The 22,418-nt window shown below is 46.6% G+C and overlaps 1 protein-coding gene across 1 annotated transcript; it reads left to right on the top strand.

The window, feature by feature from the left end:
• Positions 1-1,418: 1,418 nt before the first annotated feature.
• On the top strand, positions 1,419-16,285 carry LOC141253021 (gap junction delta-2 protein-like). The gene is made up of 2 exons (XM_073670779.1): positions 1,419-1,578; positions 14,815-16,285. Exon 2 carries the CDS (start codon positions 14,823-14,825, stop codon positions 15,879-15,881), a length of 1,059 nt encoding a protein of 352 aa, XP_073526880.1. The 5' UTR covers positions 1,419-1,578; positions 14,815-14,822; the 3' UTR covers positions 15,882-16,285.
• The last annotated feature ends 6,133 nt before the right edge of the window (positions 16,286-22,418 follow it).

The raw sequence follows: 22,418 nt of genomic DNA, 5'->3' as shown, positions 1-22,418 counted from the left end.
CAGACGCTTGGTTCCAAAGACAGCCTCTTATCTAAGAAGATGTCTGTAATGCCAAAAGTAGAGATCTCCTGCAACCCACTGCAGGGCGACTGTCTGTCACCTCTGACACACCCGAGACAGATATGCATTGTTGCAGATAGCATCAGACACTGAAAACCTTCTTCACTAGGATGACCAGCACTGGAATCAGCAGCAGGAGTGAAGAAGATAGTATGGCCCCCAATTCATCAAGACCGGCGATCTTCACGATGGTCTTGATGTGATAGTCGCATGCTTCTTAATGAATCAGTCGCGGCATGAAGTGGCGTGTGCCTCCATGTGCACCTTGACACAAATCTTACTCCAGTCCCTACTGGACTGGTCATGAATTTGACGGGCAGCGCTCACCATGCCTCCATCTGGTCCCAGCACTGCCCACTTTGTTTGAGCTGGACAAAATGGCATGAGAAGACCAAAAGTTGCAAAAATTTTAGAGCAGCCTTGAGTTGCGCCAAAACTGTGTGACTCTTTAAAGCTTATTTCATCAGAATTCTGGCATAAAAGCTTTGAAGAATTGGGCCCTTAATGTCTGGCACAGTCTGCAAACTAGAAATGATGGACTGGGGAAGGGGGTCTGCAGAAATGTAAATGGAGGGCCCACCCAATGCCAAGTGAGCAGAGTGATGTCAGGGTTAGTCAGTGATTGAACGCATGGCATGGAGTGAAGTTCTAAAGAGTAAACGCGAGACAGGGGAAGAAGAAAAGAAGAGATGCTGAAGACCAGGCAGCAGGCTGCGATGGCGGCGAGACAAGTGATCGTTGATGTGAGTATTCATTTTCTTTTACATCTTATGTTTATTATTCTCTGTGGTCTGAAGAGACCCCAGATCATAATAATAAACAATTAGCATCAAATAAAGTCGATGTCAATTGAATTTCTAGGTGAAATCTGACGTATTCTAATCTTTGCAGATTCCATCATCTCTAGTGCTGACACTTTAAGTGTTGAAACATTTCTATATTACATTGGCATTTTGCATGAATGAACATCTGATATAAACATTATATTGGCAGTGAAGTCTATTCCGATCAGCTTGGATGGATATCGGCAGCTGACAAATATCTAATATCTAACTTTTGTAACTGATGTTTGTATTTTCGCCTAATTCTCTAATTTTATCATTGGACAACTGAAAATCAATGAGTATCCTATTGTATAAGTTCACGAGCGAATGAGTGCCTGCCCTAATACCTGCACTTCAGATCCAGTGATAGGTCTGGGGCAAATATTCACATCCACTTTTTTTCTTTGGCTTTTTCTGGTATGTTCTGTTGTGCTGAGTTGCAGAATAGCTGCAAAAGAGGTAATGACCCCATGTCACACTTGTGTCTTTGTCACTCACTGTAAATTAAACCTTTTTGTCCTCCTATAGTGTACAATGAGCATGTGTGCTAAACAATTTGGATGTGTGCTGTCAGCCTATTCTCCAAACAGTGGCCTGGAGAGACAGTCCGGCATACCCCGACAGATCTAACCTGGAGCCACACGATGTGACTGTCACCTATGAGAGCCTCTATTCACCAGACACGCGCAATACGGTAAGTCTGTGACATGTATCAACCATCAGCAGTACTGTGTGCATTTACATCCTGTAGGGGGTGAAAACATAGGAAGGATGCCTCATAATGCTTTGTTTTCTATATTTTTGGAAATTCTTAAAACCCATGATTTTTCTGAGTTTTTAAACTCTTAAAAATTATTTTGATGGTGTTTTTCGTCTTTTACCTTTCTAATACCCATTTTCTCTGCCATTTTAAAGAGAGGACTACAATGTCATGTAAAATAAAAGAGAATGAACTCTCATAGGTAGGACAGTATTTAAAGACTAGGACGAAGCGTGAAGTTTAATTTAGATACGCACTTACCTCTATATATTTAGCCATACACTATACTTTCTAGTGGAGCTACTGTCCCTTACCGGTCAAAAATCACCTGAACAGATAGATGGCAATCTTTATTTTGTTGTAAATATAACTTTTCTCTTTATTCGCTATTCAATATTTTGTCTTTCAGTCCTAAAAACGGGACCTTCTTTTAATATTGAATGAAAAGATCATTTTTATTTAAAAATAAACTGTATTTGATGCATGTCTAAGCGACAACACAGATGTTTTCCACTTTTAACAAGTCTCTATATTGTCAAACTCAAACACACAGAGGGCTAAAATGAAAAACTTGTACAAAGTTGCGGGCCAACCAGTATACAGTATAATGGGCCCCACATAGACCTCCATACAGAATAATGGGCCCCACATAGTCCTCCATACAGAATAATGGCCCCACATAGTCCTCCATACAGAATAATGGGCCCCACATAGTCCTCCATACAGAATAAAGGGCCCCACATAGTCCTCCATACAGAATAATGGGCCCCACATAGTCCTCCATACAGAATATTGGGTCCCACATAGTCCTCCATATAGAATAATGGGCCCCACATAGTCCTCCATACAGAATAATGGGCCCCACATAGTCCTCCATATAGAATAATGAGCCCACATAGTCCTCTATACAGTATAATGGGCCCGACATAGTCCTCCATATAGAATAATGGGCCCGACATAGTCCTCCATACAGAATAATGGCCCCACATAGTCCTCTATACAGTATAATGGGCCCGACATAGTCCTCCATATAGAATAATGGGCCCGACATAGTCCTCCATACAGAATATTGGGTCCCACATAGTCCTCCATATAGAATAATGGACCCCACACAGGGGGTGGCGGTTCTGGTGTCGCAGGCCAAGTATAATCACCTTGTGGGCCAGATTTAGCCCACGGGCCAGAGTTTGACATGTATGCTCTAAATAGAGAAGACAATTGGAAAATGGTAGAAAAAAAGCACAAAGCATAACAAGTTTAATAAAATCCCTCTCTGATTCAAAAAGAACATAGATCAAAGCGCATTTTAACAAAATATTTTTTTTTGTCTTTAAAAATAAAAAAAATACCTGCTCCATTTGTGCCATTCACAGTTATAACAATGTTGATACCATTCTTCTTAAAGAACCCAGATAACATAGGTAAAAGACTAGGGATGAGCGTGCATGCTAGGATAAGGAGTTATCCGAGCGTGCTCGGGTTCAGATAGAGGAGACAGCGTGTTCGAGTCAAATGCTCGGATACCCGCGGCCACATGTATCGTGGTTGATACACAACGCTAAACATGCGGAGAATGCACACAGGCATTCTCTGCATGTTTAGCGGCTGTATATTGTAACATACCTGGCGGCGTCCTTGCATGGTGGTCCATCTCCCACTGTGCAAGAGCGCGCACTTGATCTCCAGTCCAGAATGTCTCTCTGGCTTCCCTCCATGCTGTCTGTTTGTGTCTGTTTCTGCTGCTTAAGGGCGGCGCCCGATCACTTCCTGCTTTTTGTACCTGCTGTGGGTCACACCCCTTGTGCGTCCTCAGCCTATTGCTGTTAGAACCTTGCTGTTAGGTTTTTTTTCCTTTGCTGGTCACATGACCTTGTTGGCCTATTTAGTCCTGCTCCGCCCTTCTGGCTTTGCTGGACTTCATTGTATATCTACTTTCTAGCTAGCCTGTGCTCTGTATCTAACTCTGTTAGTTTGCTTGGTCTATGGACCTCTATGTTCTATCTATTTTGTTTGTTCGTCTGTCTGCTACTATTTCTGTTAGGAGGTGTCCCATATTCCTCCCAGTCCTTAGTACTTGTAGGGATTCCCTCCCCACATCTATAGGTCTTCGTACAGACTAGATTAGGACTTTAGCAGGTCTGATCGCAGGATCAGGTTCCCTGTTACATCGTAGGGATTCAGCTGAGTCTCATAGTAGGGACAGATCTCCTCTCTTTCCTTAGCTTTGGTAGCAGAACATAACAGTAAGTCCAGCCAGCAAATTCTCTAAGGAAAGATTTTTCTGTTCCATCATGGTGTCGGTTCAGGATTTGGCTCATCGCCTGCAGGGACTCTCTCTGGAGGTGGCCGAGCTCCGTCAGCACGTGAGTAACTGTCCTGGAGCACATTTCTTGGAGCCTAAGGTATGTTTGCCGGATTTGTTTTTTGGTGAACACCGAGAATTTTTTTCATTTAAAAATGCTTGCTTATTGTATTTTCGTTTGAGACCTAAGTCCTCTGGGGATGAATCCCAGCGCGTAGGGTTCATAATGTCACTTTTGCGCAAAGAGCCTCAGGAGTGGGCCTTTTCTTTGCAACCTAGTGATTCATGCTTCAGATCAGTGGATAGTTTTTTTTCTGCTTTGGGACTATTATATGATGATCCTGACCGTGTCGCATCAGCTGAGACTGAGTTGAGACGTCTAAAACAAGGATCGGGTAATGTGGAAAAATATTGTAAACATTTTCGTCGTTGGTCCACTCAAACAGGGTGGAACGATTCTGCTCTGAAAAGTCTATTTCTTGCTGGGCTCAGTGAAAGGGTTAAAGACCTGCTAATTGCTTATCCTACACCTGAAGATTTGCAACAGGCTATGCAATTAGCTATACGGGTGGATAGAAGACTGCGTGCTAGGGTTAATGAGAGCAAATCCTCTGCTATGTCAGTTTCTGGTTATGATAATGTGTGTACTAACAGTGGTGAACCGATGGAGATTGGATCGGTGGCACCTCGCTCTCAAGAAAAAGACCGTCGTTTTTCGCAAGGCTTGTGTTTCTATTGCGGAAAATCTGGTCATTTGATTAAAGGCTGTGAGCTTCGTATGAAGAAAGAAAAAAAAATGGTCAGTCACGCCCGTATTGCCTGTTTAAATTCCAAGGGTATATTTTTAGCTGCTTCCACGATTGCTCAGGAAACATTAATGGAATTTCGGGTGTTTGTTGATTGCGGGTCTACACTGAATGTAATTGATGGGGGATTCGTGGAAAAACTCAATTTAAAACCTGAACCTTTGTCATCCCCCATTGCTGTGGTTTCTGTGGATGGTTCCCCTTTGAAGAATATTACTCTCAAGGTCAGTGAATTCCCTCTCACTATTAATGGTGTTCACCATGAGAAATTGGATTTGGTAGTGTTGAATAACTTGCCTTCTCCAGTAATATTGGGTTTGCCCTGGTTAAAATTTCACAATCCTGTACTGGATTGGTCTACCAGTGAAATTAAATCCTGGAGCCATAAATGTTATGACAAGTGTTGTAACGGGCGTATTGCAGCTTTGGATAGGGGAGAATTGCCTGTTCCTATTCAGGATTTTTGGAGAGTTTTTTCTGAGAAGGAATCGCAGGTTTTGCCTCCCCATAGAGACTATGATTGTTCTATTGAATTTGTCCCTGGAGCGACTCTTCCTAAGAGTCGTTTATTTAACCTTACTATTCCTGAGAGGAAGGCTTTGGAGGAATACATACAGACAAGCTTGGCCGCCGGTCACATTAGGCCCTCTAAGTCTCCTGTGGCGGTTGGATTTTTTTTTGTAAAAAAAAAGGACGGCGGTTTACGTCCTTGTCTGGATTTTCGTGAGATTAACAAAATTACGGTACGCAATCCTTACCCACTGCCATTGATTCCTGATCTGTTTAACCAGTTATTGGGGGCCAAGTGGTTCTCTAAAATTGACCTTAAGGGGGCATACAATCTGTTGCGCATGAAGGAGGGTGATGAATGGAAGACTGCTTTTAACACTCCTGTGGGTCATTTTGAGAATCTGGTTATGCCTTTTGGTCTTACTAATGCTCCTGCATTTTTTCAGAATCTGATTAATGACATCCTTAGACCTTTGATCGGTAAAAATGTGGTTGTGTATTTGGATGACATTTTGATTTATTCGCCAGATCTGGAGTCTTATTGGCGGAGCGTGCGTGAGGTATTACAGTTATTAATGGACAATTCGCTTTTTGCTAAGCTGGAGAAATGTGAGTTCGCTGTACAGAGAATTAGTTTTTTGGGCTACATTATCTCCAGCAAAGGTTTTGAGATGGATCCGGTTAAGGTTCAGGCTGTGCAGGAATGGCCTAGGCCTATTGGTTTGAAATCGATACAGAGGTTTTTGGGTTTCGCCAATTACTATAGAAAGTTCATAAAAAATTTTTCTAGTATTGTCAAACCTCTGACTGATCTCACCAGGAAAGGTGCTGATGCGGTTCAGTGGTCTTCTGAGGCCATTGAAGCTTTTGTGTATCTCAAGGAGAGGTTCACCTCTGCTCCCATCCTTATGCAGCCTGATGTTACTAGGCCGTTTTTGGTTGAGGTTGATGCTTCCTCTGTGGGGGTTGGCGCAGTATTGTCTCAGGATAACGGGGATGGATTACATCCCTGTGCCTTTTTTTCAAAAAAATTTTCGGAGACTGAATTGAATTACGATATTGGTAATCGGGAATTATTGGCTATTAAACTCGCATTTGAACACTGGCGCCACTTCTTGGAAGGTGCGGAATTTCCCGTTCAGGTTCTTACGGATCATAAAAATCTGATATATCTTGATGCTGCCAAGCGCCTGAATGCCCGTCAGGCTAGGTGGGCACTGTTTTTCTCGCGGTTTAATTTCTCCGTTACTTACATCCCTGGTACTAAGAATGTTAAGGCGGATGCCTTGTCTCGCAGTTTTTCTCCCATAGTCGGTGCTGAGAAAGAGGAAAACATTTTACAAGAAGGTATTGTGATAGCTGCTTTAGACTCCGTTTTGGAAGATGAGATTCTTAAAGCTCAGGAGAATGCCCCATCTAACACTCCTCATGGGAGGTTGTTTGTGCCTGAGACCTTTAGGAGAGATTTGTTTGTTGAGTGTCACGAATCTCGGTTGGCAGGTCATCCCGGAATCTCTGAGACCAAGAGACTGGTGGGTCGCAGTTTTTGGTGGCCTGGATGGCAGAAGGAAGTCATTAAGTGGGTGCGTCAATGTACTATATGTGCTAGATCTAAGTCCTCACATACTCCTGCTGCGGGGTTGCTTTGTCCTTTGGAGGTCCCCAGTGCTCCTTGGACACATTTGGCTATGGACTTTATAACTGACCTTCCCCCCTCTGAGGGTTTTACTGTCATCTGGGTGGTCGTGGACCGTTTTAGCAAGATGTGTCACTTGGTTCCCTTCGTCAAACTGCCCTGCGCTAAAACTCTCGCTAAGGCCTTTGTCAAGGAAATTGTCAGACTTCATGGCGTTCCTACTGACATTGTTTCTGATAGGGGTCCTCAGTTCGTGGCTCGTTTTTGGCGTGCCTTTTGTGACAGGTTGGGAATTCATTTGTCGTTTTCGTCCGGATATCATCCTGAATCTAATGGCCAGACAGAAAGGAAAAACCAGGATGTTGAGCAGTTCTTGCGTTGTTTTGTGGCAGACAATCAAGAGGGGTGGTCTGAGTTTCTGCCACTTGCCGAATTTGCTCTGAACAATCATACATCTTCTTCTGCTGGTTGTTCGCCTTTTTTTTGTTGTTCTGGGAGACATCCGTCGTTTGGGTCGTTCTCCAAGTTGGGATCTGCCGTGCCTGAGGAGGAGAATTTTTCCGGTGATTTGGAAAGAGTTTGGACGGATGTGCGTGGTAATCTTCAGGAGGCCAACAGAAAATCTAAAGACTACTTTGATAGGAAACGACAGGAGGTTTTGTTCGCTGTTGGTGACATGGTTTGGTTGTCCTCTAGGAATCTGCGGTTGAGGATTCCTTCTAAGAAATTGGGTCCCAAGTTTGTAGGGCCCTTTAAGGTGCTTCAGGTTGTCAACCAATCTGCTGTTAGGTTGGAGGTTCCTACCTCCTGGAGAATTAATCCGGTCTTTCATGTCTCTCTGTTAAAAAAAGCTGTTGTGTCGGATGGTGACGCCTCTGCCTCTGTTCCTCCGGTGGTGGAGGACGGGGAATATGAAATTTCTCGCATCCTTGACTCTAGACGGTATAGAGGTAGTTTGCAGTATCTTGTGGCCTGGAAAGGTTTCGGACCCGAGGATAACTCTTGGGTGAGGTCAGATGATGTTTCCGCGTCCAGACTTATCAGAGCGTTTCACAGGAGATTTCCTGATAAGCCTGGTCCTAGGGGATCCGGAGGATCCTCTTAGAAGGGGGGGTACTGTTAGAACCTTGCTGTTAGGTTTTTTTTCCTTTGCTGGTCACATGACCTTGTTGGCCTATTTAGTCCTGCTCCGCCCTTCTGGCTTTGCTGGACTTCATTGTATATCTACTTTCTAGCTAGCCTGTGCTCTGTATCTAACTCTGTTAGTTTGCTTGGTCTATGGACCTCTATGTTCTATCTATTTTGTTTGTTCGTCTGTCTGCTACTATTTCTGTTAGGAGGTGTCCCATATTCCTCCCAGTCCTTAGTACTTGTAGGGATTCCCTCCCCACATCTATAGGTCTTCGTACAGACTAGATTAGGACTTTAGCAGGTCTGATCGCAGGATCAGGTTCCCTGTTACATCGTAGGGATTCAGCTGAGTCTCATAGTAGGGACAGATCTCCTCTCTTTCCTTAGCTTTGGTAGCAGAATATAACAATTGCTGTCTGTCACCTGGTATATAGCTCAGCTGCTCCAATCTATCCCTGCCTGAGCATAGTGTTTCATTCAGTGTGTGCTTGCACTCTGAAGGTGCCAGGTCCCGTTCTGTGTTCTCTTGTCTGCCTATCCTGGAGGCTGTATTTCCAGGCCTGTCTGAACACGCTCCTAGCCTGTTCCTCCCGCCTTCTAGGGGCCGATTACCTAGACCCGCTCCTGTATCTTGTCTGTCCTGTCTGAACACGCTCCTTGCCTGTTCGTCCCGCCTCTCTGGGGGCAGTATTCCCAGACCCGCTCCTGTATCCCGCTGCAGTGTCGGTCTCCTCCTTACACTCAGTTCCAGTCTGAACTCTCTCCTATCCTTTACCTGTTTTGCCTCTATGTCCGTTCCCTTCCTCTTTCTACAGAGTCTGAACTCGTACCTAACTCCTGCTTGTTGTCTCTGTACTCTCGTTTGTGAGTTTGTGGTCCACTCGCTACTTCACTGCAAGTACCCTGTGGGTATCTGGCTCTGCCTTTCTCTTCCTGTCTGTTCCGTGTGAAAAGAGCCCTGTTCCCCCTGCTCTGCCTTGCTCACCGCTCTGGCGGTTCTAGCCTGCTCCGACTCCTTTGCTCACCGCTCCGACGGTTCTAGCCTGCTCCGACTCCCTTGCTCACCGCACCGGCGGTTCTAGCCTGCTCTGGCTCCTTTGCTCACCGCTCCGGCGGTTCTAGCCTGCTCTGACTCCTTTGCTCACCGCTCCGGCGGTTCTAGCCTGCTCTGACTCCTATGCTCACCGCTCCGGCGGTTCTAGCCTGCTCTGACTCCTTTGCTCACCGCTCCGGCGGTTCTAGCCTGCTCTGACTCCTTTGCTTACCGCTCTGGCGGTTCTAGCCTGCTCTGACTCCTTTGCTCGCTGCTCCGGCAGCCTTGTTCCGCTCTGACCCTTTTGCTCACTGCTCCGGCAGTCTCGCTCCGCTCTTATCCTTTTGCTCACTGCTCCGGCAGTCTTGCTCCACTCTTGCTCACCGCCTCAGGCGGCCTCGTCCTGCTTTACTCTTGCTCACTGCTCCGGCAGTCTCGCTCAGCTCTGACCCTTTGCTCACCGCTCCTGGCGGCCTTGTCCTGCTCTACTCTTGCTCACCGCTCCAGGCGGTCTTGTCCTGCCCTGTTCTCGCTCACTTCTTTGGGCGGCCTCACTCTGCTGTGTTTGTCCGCCACATCTGTGGTTCTGTTCCTGAGTCCCAGTGTGTACTGGGCCCTATCCCTCCAGTGTTCCTACCTGCTAGTGCCTCCCTGTCTGCACTTTAGCTGTGCTGGCCTGTACCCCTCTGCCTGTAGTGTTCCTGAGTCCCAGTGTGTACTGGGTCCTATCCCGCTAGTGTCCCTACCTGCTAGTGCCTCCCTGTCTGCACTCTAGCTGTGCTTGCCTGTACCCCCCTGCCTGCTTACCCGCCTGCCTGCATACCAGTCGTGCCTGCCTATACCCACCAGTCTGTGTGCCAGCCTACCAGTCTGTTCCTGTATTCCCCTGTGTGGGTCAACAGCCGTGTCCGGGGTCTGTCCTGGAGTAGCACCTGGTCCCTCTGCTCGGTTCCTCCTTGGTGCACTGGCGTCGTATGCCGTCGTGCGACCCTGGTCGGATCGGGTGAATACCTAGTTACGCCCCTCCAGGCATTCACTCTCCGGCACGGTCCAGTGGAATCACTACAATCACACGCACACGCCGCTCAGCCCGGGCGTGTGCATTACAGCATGCTCAGGCCATGGTTCCCGTTGAGCCCCACGGCCTTCGCTCTCTGAGAAGTTTTCCAGCGAAGACATGAATTAAAATAAATAAATAATTTTTTTTTTTCTTAGCTGAGTTCCAGGCGAATTACGCACCCGTCCAGATGGATCTAGCTGCTCTCGTTCCTGCGGATCCGCTACGTTACTATGGGGATCCAAGACAAAGTCGTGCATTTGTGGAGCAATGCATGCTACACTTCAAGTTCTACCCTCTATGTTTTCCCACCGATCGGGTTAAGGTGGCATTCATTATGTCTTACCTGGCGGGTGATGCCTTGGAATGGATCAACCCCCTATATGAAACACAGGATCCGATCCTCCTGGACCTAATGGCCTTCCTGGTGGCCTTTCTAATGGTCTTCGATGATCCTAACCCGGAGGCTCCTGCTGAAGCTTCTCTTCCCAATATCCCGGAGCAGCCCCGATGGGTAATGTGTGTGGGTAGCGCAATAGTCCTCCAGCCCAATGAGACTACTGCCCACCCAGAATCCTCACAGGGTGACTACGCTTTCTGGAATACTTCTCCCAACCTCAAGAGGCAGTCCAGACGTGCTAGACGTAGAGGCAAGCCTTCACACCAGGGTCTGTCCTCCCTGAGACCTCCTGACACCAACCTTGAAGTCCCTACTGAAGCTTCATCTCCCTGTATCCCGGAGAAGCCCCAACGGGTAATGTGCGTGGGTAGTGCACCGGTTCTCCTGCCCGAAGAGACTTCTGCCCATCCAGACTCCACACAGGAGAACTTCCTGCACCCGGCATCAGATGCTTCACCCACTTTAACCGGTGTGCATGTCCAAGGATGCTCCAAAGCTGTGGTTACCTCTGAGTCTGTGCACCTCTACTACCTGGCGGAGGACCCCCTGTTGCCTCCTGAATCCTCCGGGATACCACTCGATGACAAACGGAGTGAGACTTCTCTACACCTGGTACTCGATACTTTGTCCGCTTTGTCCTGTGAGCCTGACAATGGGTACCCCAAAGTGGTAGTTACCCCCGAGTCTCTACACCCCTCCGACCAGGCGGAGGACCTCCAGTTGTCTCCAGAACCCTTCGGGGTGCTACCTGGTAGCGAAAGGACAGAGACTCTCCTATACTCTGTACCTGATACCTCGCTCGCTTCGTCCAGTGAGTCCAACCTAGTGTACTCCGAAGCAGAGGTTACTCCCGAGTCTCTACACCCCTCCGACCAGGCGGAGGACCTCCAGTTGTCTCCAGAACCCTTCGGGGTGCCACCTGGTGGTGAATGGACAGAGACTTTCCTATATCCTGGATCTGATACCTCGCTTGCTTCGTCCTGTGAGTCCGACCTTGTGTACTCTGAAGCAGAGGTTACCCATGAGTCTCTACACTCCTCTGACCAGGCGGAGGACCCCCAGTTGTCTCCAGAACCCTTTGGGGTGCCACCTGGTGGTGAATGGACAGAGACTTTCCTATACTCTGTACCCGATACCTCGCCTGCTTCCTCCAGTGAGTCCGACCTAGTGTACTCTGAAGCAGATGTTTTCTCTGAGCCTCTGCACTCTTCTGACCCGGCGGAGGACCTCCAGTTGTTTCCTGAATTCTCCGGGGTACCACCAGATAACAAAGAGACAGTGACTTTTCCTCATTATGTACCTGATAGCCCGTCTATTTCTTCCTGTGAGCTTGACAAGATGTACCTCGAAGCAGAGATTACCCCCAAGTCTCTGTCCCCCTCCAACCCGGTGAAGGACTTCCAGTTGTCTCCTGTACCCTCTGGGGTGCCACCTGAAAATATGTGGAGAGAGACTTCCTTGTGTGCTGTTCCTGGTACTCCACCCGTTTCGTCTGTTGCTGAGGATGGCGGGATAGGAGGTAGCATCCTAGCTAACCAGATGAGATCAGTTTTTCCTGTGGACAGTGGAAGTGATCTCCTTGAAGTGAACGACTGGTCCTCGAATTCCCTGCGGAAGATTCTGGCAGGCCTGAAGAAGAGGGGGCGTAAGGGGGGGGGGGGTACTGTAATATACCTGGCGGCGTCCTTGCATGTTGGTCCATCTCCCACAGTGCAAGAGCGCGCACTTGATCTCCAGTCCAGAATGTCTCTCTGGCTTCCCTCCATGCTGTCTGTTTGTGTCTGTTTCTGCTGCTTAAGGGCGGTGCCCGATCACTTCCTGCTTTTTGTACCTGCTGTGGGTCACACCCCTTGTGCGTCCTCAGCCTATTGCTGTCTGTCACCTGGTATATAGCTCAGCTGCTCCAATCTATCCCTGCCTGAGCATAGTGTTTCATTCAGTGTTTGCTTGCACTCTGAAGGTGCCAGGTCCCGTTCTGTGTTCTCTTGTCTGCCTATCCTGGAGGCTGTATTTCCAGGCCTGTCTGAACACGCTCCTAGCCTGTTCCTCCCGCCTTCTAGGGGCCGATTACCTAGACCCGCTCCTGTATCTTGTCTGCCCTGTCTGAACACGCTCCTTGCCTGTTCGTCCCGCCTCTCTGGGGGCAGTATTCCCAGACCCGCTCCTGTATCCCGCTGCAGTGTCGGTCTCCTCCGTACACTCAGTTCCAGTCTGAACTCTCTCCTATCCTTTACCTGTTTTGCCTCTATGTCCATTCCCTTCCTCTTTCTACAGAGTTTGAACTCGTACCTAACTCCTGCTTGTTGTCTCTGTACTCTCGTTTGTGAGTTTGTGGTCCACTCGCTACTTCACTGCAAGTACCCTATGGGTATCTGGCTCTGCCTTTCTCTTCCTGTCTGTTCCATGTGAAAAGAGCCCTGTTCCCCCTGCTCTGCCTTGCTCACCGCTCCGGCGGTTCTAGCCTGCTCCGACTCCTTTGCTCACCGCTCCGGCGGTTCTAGCCTGCTCCGACTCCCTTGCTCACCGCTCCGGCCGTTCTAGCCTGCTCTGGCTCCTTTGCTCACCGCTCCGGCGGTTCTAGCCTGCTCTGACTCCTTTGCTCACCGCTCCGGCGGTTCTAGCCTGCTCTGACTCCTATGCTCACCGCTCCGGCGGTTCTAGCCTGCTCTGACTCCTTTGCTCACCGCTCCGGTGGTTCTAGCCTGCTCTGACTCCTTTGCTTACCGCTCCGGCGGTTCTAGCCTGCTCTGACTCCTTTGCTCGCTGCTCCGGCAGCCTTGTTCCGCTCTGACCCTTTTGCTCACTGCTCCGGCAGTCTCGCTCCGCTCTTATCCTTTTGCTCACTGCTCCGGCAGTCTTGCTCCACTCTTGCTCACCGCCTCAGGCGGCCTCGTCCTGCTTTACTCTTGCTCACTGCTCCGGCAGTCTCGCTCAGCTCTGACCCTTTGCTCACCGCTCCTGGTGGCCTTGTCCTGCTCTACTCTTGCTCACCGCTCCAGGCGGTCTTGTCCTGCCCTGTTCTCGCTCACTTCTTTGGGCGGCCTCACTCTGCTGTGTTTGTCCGCCACATCTGTGGTTCTGTTCCTGAGTCCCAGTGTGTACTGGGCCCTATCCCGCCAGTGTTCCTACCTGCTAGTGCCTCCCTGTCTGCACTCTAGCTGTGCTGGCCTGTACCCCTCTGCCTGTATTGTTCCTGAGTGTTCCTGAGTCCCAGTGTGTACTGGGTCCTATCCCGCTAGTGTCCCTACCTGCTAGTGCCTCCCTGTCTGCACTCTAGCTGTGCTTGCCTGTACCCCCCTGCCTGCTTACCCGCCTGCCTGCATACCAGTCGTGCCTGCCTATACCCACCAGTCTGTGTGCCAGCCTACCAGTCTGTTCCTGTATTCCCCTGTGTGGGTCAACAGCCGTGTCCGGGGTCTGTCCTGGAGTAGCACCTGGTCCCTCTGCTCGGTTCCTCCTTGGTGCACTGGCGTCGTATGCCGTCGTGCGACCCTGGTCGGATCGGGTGAATACCTAGTTACGCCCCTCCAGGCATTCACTCTCCGGCACGGTCCAGTGGAATCACTACAATCACACGCACACGCCGCTCAGCCCGGGCGTGTGCATTACATATATCAGCCATGATACATGTGGCCGCGGGTATCCGAGCATTTGACTCGAACACGATGTCTCCTCTATCTGAACCCGAGCACGCTCGGATAACTCCTTATCCTAGCATGCACGCTCATCCCTAGTATTTTACTTATAGGACACCATTACCAAATTAGATCAATAAAGATTTAGGGTTGAGAGCTTTAAGCTCATTACATTTCTTCAGCTATAGTATCTAAAAAGCAATAATGGGATTTTAAAGTAAAACTTATAATGGGGTCCCAATCTGCCCTGACCACCATGAGCAGAGTGTAAGTTCAATAAAAAGAGAGATCATTTTGGTGCCCTCCACTCTAAAAAATATATGTTTTTGACATAGCTAAGCTGCAGTAGACGACACAGCTGTGTATATGCATGCTTGGCTGTGCCTATAAAAACCATGAAAAAAGCCTGGTCTGTCCTAAGCCTAAGCCATGCTCCCTTGGCTCGGATCCATGTATAGGGATATTGCAACTATGTGCCCAATGAATCTGATGTCAATGGCCAGTTTTAGTTTAGAGGTGAAGTGCAGTAATAACAACTATTTTGGAGCATTTTTACTCTCTGTTATCTTGACTTGAAATGATCTCCACTTGATTTTATTTTAATTCCTTGGAAAATTTGTGCACATTGTAATTAATATTTTATAATTTCTTACTACACAGGTTGAAAAATGGGGGACTGGTCGATTTTAGGTCGTCTTTTAACAGAGGTGCAGAACCATTCAACAGTCATTGGGAAAATATGGCTGACGATGTTACTCATTTTCAGAATTCTCTTAGTAACACTGGTGGGAGATGCGATGTATGGAGATGAACAGTCTAAATTTACCTGCAATACTCTTCAACCAGGCTGCAACAACGTATGCTATGATAGTTTTGCTCCTGTCTCACATCTTAGGTTCTGGATATTTCAGATTGTCTTGGTGTCCACACCTTCCATCTTCTACATCATTTATGTCCTTCATAAAATTGCTAAAGATGAGAAAACTGAACTAGAAAGGGCCTATATCATGGAACTTCTTCGAAGCTTATCAATTGGAGAAAATGTATTGACTAATGTAAAAGCAGACGAACTCATAGAAGTTAAAGATATGTCCAGGAAAGAAGACAGGTTTAGGCCAAAAGTTGCTAATGATCCCATCCAAGGTCCTATTCCAGTGTTTGACAAGATGCATATAATTTACATTGTTCATGTGGTCCTCAGATCGGTTATGGAAATGGCGTTCTTAGTCGGACAATACTATCTTTATGGTTTCGAAGTACCTCATCTTTTCCAGTGCCATACCTACCCTTGTCCCACCAAGACTGATTGCTTTGTCTCCAGAGCTACTGAGAAGACCGTTTTTCTTAACTTTATGTTTGGAGTTGGACTTGGGTGCTTTACCCTGAATATTGTTGAGTTGCATTACTTGGGGTGGTTCTATGTGTTTCGGATCCTGGCAGTTGCCTGTAACAGCTGTTTTGAATTCAAGAGCAAGAAAAAGAAGAGGCCCAGGGTGCTGCACCAAGAACAAAATAACTTACTTATCCATTTAAAAGACACTATACAAGAACGGTTTGTCCTAAAGACATCTTCAAGTCTTTCTCCAGAGAAGATTGTTTTTTTATCATCTCCACCAACAAGTACCATATCATTCACTAATGAAGATAATGATGAAACTACCTCAAGTCCAGATATAAAGCACAGTAATAAAGCTAAAATAACCAAAATCAAAAAGTCTTGGCTATAAATAAAAAGGAAAAAAAATAAAATAAAATAAATCAGTATATTCAGAAAGATTAAAGCACCACTCCAGTGTTTTTTTTTATTGCAGCGTTGGAGTGGTGCAACTAAGTAAAGTTCCCTGCCCCCAGTATTATACTTACCAGCCGCTGTCTTCATCTTTTATGGGCACTGCTTCAGACGGTGGTCTTCTGCAGGTTGTAACCTACCAGATTGCTCCAGTGTTTGCTGGGTGAGACAGAAGTCACAGCTCAATGTAAGTCTATGAGAGCCAGAAAAAGGCCAGAAAGAGGATCTCATAGACTTACACTGAGAGCTTGTGACCATTACCTCTGACTTCCGGTCAGTCAGAAGTTCCGGTCACAAGATGGCAGCGCAGGACTGGAGCGGCGCCGGGAAAAGCTGAAGATTGTGGCTGGTAAATATAATACTAGGTGCAGGGAACTTAGATTAGTTGCACCACTCCAGCATGAAATAAAAAAAAGCTGGAGTGGTGCTTTAATACTGATAAAAGATCAATGCACCCGTCTCCCCCCCTATAGCAGGACGAGCCAGATCCATCATCGGGAGCACACTTTATTTCTGAATCTTGCATAGCCTGAAAACATTTCCTGGCCTTGTTTTCTCCTACTTTTCTAACTGATATCTGGTACAAAATGTTACCAATTGGTCTGTGCACAATGTGACTTTGAAATCCTTCCTACTTTTTGCCTTCACACATTTAAATGTGTCAATAAAATAGTGGCACCAGGGCGTCATCACATGGCATTCAAACATATTTGTCATATTTTTTAATATATTTATGATAGAAAGCTGGCGTACATAAATCTTTCTCAGTGTTTGACAAATAAATGCACATTTGTGTTCATTCAATGGTCGCTGTTGCTTAAGTTTATTACATTGCTAGTGTAACAAAAGGTTAATATACTTTCATTACCAAAAATGTCGTTCTTTAATTGAAAATTACTCTAAAGTTATGGCCACTAAGTGTCTCATTGTTGTCTATTGTCTGTTGACAAGACTGATCTGTCTATAATTACAGACAAGCAGGATGAATTCTGCTCCCAGCTCTGAGTGTTACAGGATCTACAGCACACAATATACAGTAAGAAACCTGCTGGACTTACAGTATCTCACCTGCCTGGATCTGTCTATGACTTTTTTTATCAGCAGTTAATTTGTTATATTCAGTTGCCTGTTTTTTATTCATAGCAGACACAATTTTAACTTCCTCTTCTCCCCCTAGACTTGTTTCCAGTGTCTTTTGTTTTCCTCCTCACCTTCATTCAACTTGCCTTTTTGTTTTATATAGAACATCAGCAGTGCAGTTCCTCCATTCTCTCCTCCATTTTTGTACTTTGTGCAGTAAGAAAGCTGTATTACAGCTGTGTTCACTCTGACTTCTTTGTGTTCTAGCTGCCATGCATACATTATTATGCTGGGAGAAGCACCAGAACTATTTGGAGAATCGGCAGATTAAAAAGTAAAAGAATAGCATAAGAATCATTTGCTACAGAGGAAGGTGCATTTATATTTAAATTTTATCCAAATAGCAGGTACCACTTTAAGCTTTCCGTGTAATTAAAATGTGCGAAAACCCATTTATACTTCTACAGGAGTCGATACATTATAGTATTATGGGAACTGCAGCACAGCTTCTTTTGTTCAGAAGGGGTCCCAGAGATCAGACCCTTACCGATCCTTATAGTACAGCATATATTTATAGATGGTCGATACACCCTGGTACCAGGTGCCGTACATTTACGGTGCTGTTAGATCAGCTTCATATTATTTTCAAGTTCAGAATTCAAGAAATCAAAATTGCAGCGCATGTTCACATATGTGCACCATTCACAGTCTAGATAGAATATTTTTTAAAAAGTTGGCAATGCCTAAATTTGGAAGAAGTCCTGGAGAACCCTAATGATCCTTATGGTATTGTATCTTAGGGAAATGGCATAATATTGTTAGATCTGATCCTTCAGCCTGTTTTATACTCAGGCAGGTCATAACTACCCTGGGTGCAGGGGTTGCTATCAAACCTGTACCTGGAACCTAGGGGAATGCAAAAGGTCACTTTCATCTAGAGGAGAAGACCGATATTATTAAATTCTGCCATAGTGGGGGCTCTGTGGAAGGTTTTGCACTGGGGTTCACAAGCTTTCAATTACTCTACTCACTGACGGACACAGACCAAAAAAAGGACCCCTGTGCAAGAACAGTATATGGGCCCTTTGCAGCTTAATAGCTCAGAATAATGCAAAATTGGACCGGATTTGGAGGTGGTATTGCCCCCCTAACCTCTTGGGCCTATGAGCAGTTGCACAGTTTGCACCAATGATATGTCCGCGCCTGACACTACTGTACTCCAGAGCAGCAATCGCAACTTTGCAGGTTCTTATTGGAAACAGATGGCAAGCTGATAGCTGAGCTCCTATAATTTAATAAAACAGGAATGTCGTATATTTACGTACTTTACAGTATATTGGGTAAAACGCTTTTTAAAATGCAAATCACCACAGCAAGCTGTGCGCGGATATTGGACCAGCAAGGAGTGCTGTATCATGAATGCAGCTCTGAAGTATGATAGTAAGATATTCACATTGTAGCGTTTGTAACATTCCTGGCGGCGTGCTTGCCAGTGCCGTAACTATAAACTTCGGGGCCCCGGGGCAAAACTTCATAGTGGGGCCCCTCAACATTTCAATCGCTAGAAGTTGTGCGGAACGTGGTGAAGCCTGCTACGCATTGTTGTATACAACACACAGGCTTCACCACGTTCCGCAAGACCTTTAATAGATTTTGTTGTTTATGATGCAAGTTTTAGAAGTTAAATATTCAGTGAATATGTTTAGAAAATTAATAAGGTGAATAATTCCAAATATTGCACAATTTTCAAATAACTGTATATGTTTATTAAATAGCAGGGCTTCTCGCAGTTTGTCACAGAGATATTTGTGTCTGCTGAGACTGTCTCCTCTCAATGATGCTGAGAGTTTGTTACAGTCAGTGTGTACTGTGCCTGCCTTGCCAACTCTCTGTGATCTCCAGACTAACATATTGTTACAAATCTTGTGCTATGAGACTCTCCAGGCCAGTGCCGGTTTCCATTCATTGACAGCTGGCAGAGCTCCTGGGAATTATTGAAATGATAGTCTCTCCTGTCCTCCGGGTGACATTGTCTGACAGGAATATAGGAGCTGAGTATTTTATGAGAAATTAAAGTATTAAAATACAATTTTTTACCATCAGTTTGGGGCCCCTTGGGTGGTTGGGGCCCCAGGGCAGTGCCCCGGCTGCCCCGGTTGTAGTTACGGCCCAGGTGCTTGCATGGCTTACCATCTCCCACCATGCAAGACCGCAATCTTACCTTTCAGGCCAGGCTGCACACTTTTGCTCCAGTACCTGCTGTTTGTATGTCTCTTGTCTGCTGGCTTAGGGCGTCGGCACGGTTGCTTTCTGATTCTTAAAGCTACAGTGTACGCTGTCCTAATGTGTCGCCAGCCTATTGCTGTGAGTCACTGGATACTTAAACCCCCTCCACCCAGTAGGAGGTGCCTGAGCAACACTTTCTTACAGTCTGCTCTGTGCAACTGTGAGTTGCCAGGTCCTGTCCTGACTCTAGTATGTCCGCCACCCTGGGGGCTGAGTACCCAGGGCCTCTACCTGTACCTGTGACTTCTAGTCAGTTTCCACCACCCTGGGGGCTGAGTAACCAGGGCTGATACCTGTATCTCTGACTTCTAGTCTGTTTCTGCCACCCTGGGGGCTGAGTTCCCAGGCTCGTTCCTGTATCTTGTTCCCGGTTCAGTTCCTGTCTGAACAGTGTCCTAGCCCATTACCTGTTTGTCTCTATGTCCGAACCTTCCCTTTTCCTGCAGTGTCTGAACCTGTACCCAACTCCAACTCGTTGTCTCTGTACTTCTGTTTGTGAGTTTTGTGTCCACTCGCTACTTCATTGTAAGTACCTTGTGTGCATCTGGTTCTGCTTGTCCCCTTTCCCTTCCTCTGTATCTACCTCCTGTGTTCTAACCATCTTCCTGTATAATTCAGTCTGTTCCATGTGAACAGAGCCCTGTCCTGTCTGCCTGCACCTTCTGCTCTGTTCTGCTTTTTCACCGCACCCGCGGTTCCACTCTGCTTGTTCACCGCACCCGCGGTTCCGCTCTGCTTGTTCACCGCACCAGCGGTTCCGCTCTGCTCGTTCACCACACCTGTGGTTCCGCTCTGCTTGTTCACCGCACCTGCGGTTCCGCTCTGCTTGTTCACCGCACCTGCGATTCCGCTCTGCTTGTTCACCGAACCTGCGGTTCCGCTCCGCTCTGCTTGTTCACCGCACCTGCGGTTTTGCTCCGCTCTGCTTGTTCACCGCACCGGCAGTTTTGCTCCGCTCTGCTTGTTCGCCGCACCTGCGGTTTTGCTTCGCTCTGCTTGTTCGCAGCACCTGCGGTTTTGCTCCGCTCTGCTTGTTCGCCACACCTGCGGTTTTGCTCGTCTCTGCTTGTTCACCACACCTGCGGTTTTGCTCCGCTCTGCTTGTTCACCGCACCTGCGGTTTTGCTACGCTCTGCTTGCTCACCGCACCTGCGGTTTTGTTCCGCTCTGCTTGTTCACTGCATCTGCAGTTTCGTCCTGCTCTGTTTGTTCACCGCTCCGGCGGTTCTGCTCTGCTTGTTCACCGTATCTGTGGTTTCGCTCTGCTCTGCTGTCCACCGCACCTGCGGCTCCGTTCCTGTGTCCCAGTCTGTACTGGTCCTTATCCTGCCTGCGTTCCTACCTGCCAGTACATGCCTGTCTGCATGCCAGTTGTGTCTGCCTGTGCCCACCTGTCTGCATGCCAACTGTGCCTGTCAGTGCCCACCTGCCTGCATACCAGCTGTGCCTGTCAATATCCATCTGTCTGCATACCAGTCGTGCCTACCAGTGCCCACCTGTCAATATGCCAGTCTAACCTGCCTGTTCCTGCATTTCGCGGTGTGGGTCAACAGCTGTGACCGGGGTCTGACCTGGAGTAGCACCTGGTCCCTCTGCTCGGTTCCTCTCTGGTTCACAGAGTCAACTGAGCCGCCGTGCGACCTTGGTCGGACCGAGTTGATACTTAGTTACGCCCCTCCAGGCACTCCTCGGTTCATGGTACAGTGGGATCACTAATCACGCTCACGCCAGTCAGTCTGGGCGCGAGTGTAACAGCGTTGACATTGTGGAGGCCTTGGCCAATCAAAATCCAAGCCGGGGATCCCAGAAAGTAAGAGATTTGCAAGATTTCGGTCCTGTGGACAGAGGCGCCCATCTCTACAATGTATTGGCAAAGATATTCTCGGCATAATATGGGTGAATGGGGAATGACAGCTGGTTTAATAAACTAAACTGTGAACAATGATTCTATTAGTTTGCATTGTTGGATACATGGTCAGACAAGGAATTCTCTATACCCCTGAGGAAGCCACAACTAAATGGCGTAACGCGTAGGGGTATGCATTGCTAACATCTCCTTCACTCCATTGCGGATCTATATGGTTGGTACACATTGATTCCTTGGTATTTGGGCTCTCTCTCTTTCTTCCTACTAGGTATTTATATAATTGTTACTTTCAGGGAGAATATATTTCTTTTCTCCCTTTTCAACTATCTATTAGACCATTAATATTTACAGTAAACCTGGAGAGCGTGTCCAAACTATATGATCATATTATTAGGTGTATTAGATCATGTACCATACCTGTTAATGATTTTCCATATATGAATTAATGGTTATTTTAAGACTACATTTGATCTATATGTTGATTTCTGCAAGGGGATATTATTGTCTACATGTCCCTTTTTTTTTTGTCCTACATGTACTTTTAATCATGTTTTTTATTGGTGGTGTTTAATGTCCTAATGATAATAAAATTTCTATAATGCTTTCATTACACTGTTTCTATACTTGATTATTTACGTGATTGGTGCCTGTATTGACCCTTGCTTCCTTTTCTTATTGCTCTTATGGGGATTTTGTCACAAGCACGTGCTTAGATATACTGTGGTGCTGGGTCATATTTATCTATCAGACAAGGAATTGCAACAATAAAATGCCAATAAAAAAGTAACCCTATTAAGTGTGGTTGAGAATACATTGATAGTTAAAACAATGGTCAATGCCAATTATGCCCAGCGGAGGGCGCTCCATGCTTTGTATCATTACAGTTACACTTAACATTTGGAATAATATTTGATATAACGGCTAATACTGACCAGGTATTGGAAAGTATGGGTGACTTTTTATTATTTGATGTCCTCTTCAGTTAATTGCTCTTAATTTTTGTGTTTTGATCTGTATTGTCACCTGTATGGCATCCTTTTTTTTTTTATAGATCAGCAGTTAATCAAACTTACAGAGACCAAACACAGTTTCCTAAGTTAATAATGGCAATGTATCTGTAAAAATTGGATGTTATATGATTGATCCATACATGATGCAATTTTTTTCATGCACCAATAGACTTGAATAGGTGTCTCTCATCCAAAATACGGAAGAGTATAGTACATGCAGTGATTTTATTTC

The sequence above is a fragment of the Phyllobates terribilis genome, unplaced genomic scaffold (genome assembly GCF_046119375.1).
Source record: "Phyllobates terribilis strain yellow unplaced genomic scaffold, ASM4611937v1 Scaffold_2__4_contigs__length_985480577, whole genome shotgun sequence".
In the NCBI taxonomy this organism is placed as follows: domain Eukaryota; kingdom Metazoa; phylum Chordata; class Amphibia; order Anura; family Dendrobatidae; genus Phyllobates; species Phyllobates terribilis.
Note: the sequence above shows the minus strand (reverse complement) of the source record. Positions and strands in the feature narration are given on the sequence as shown.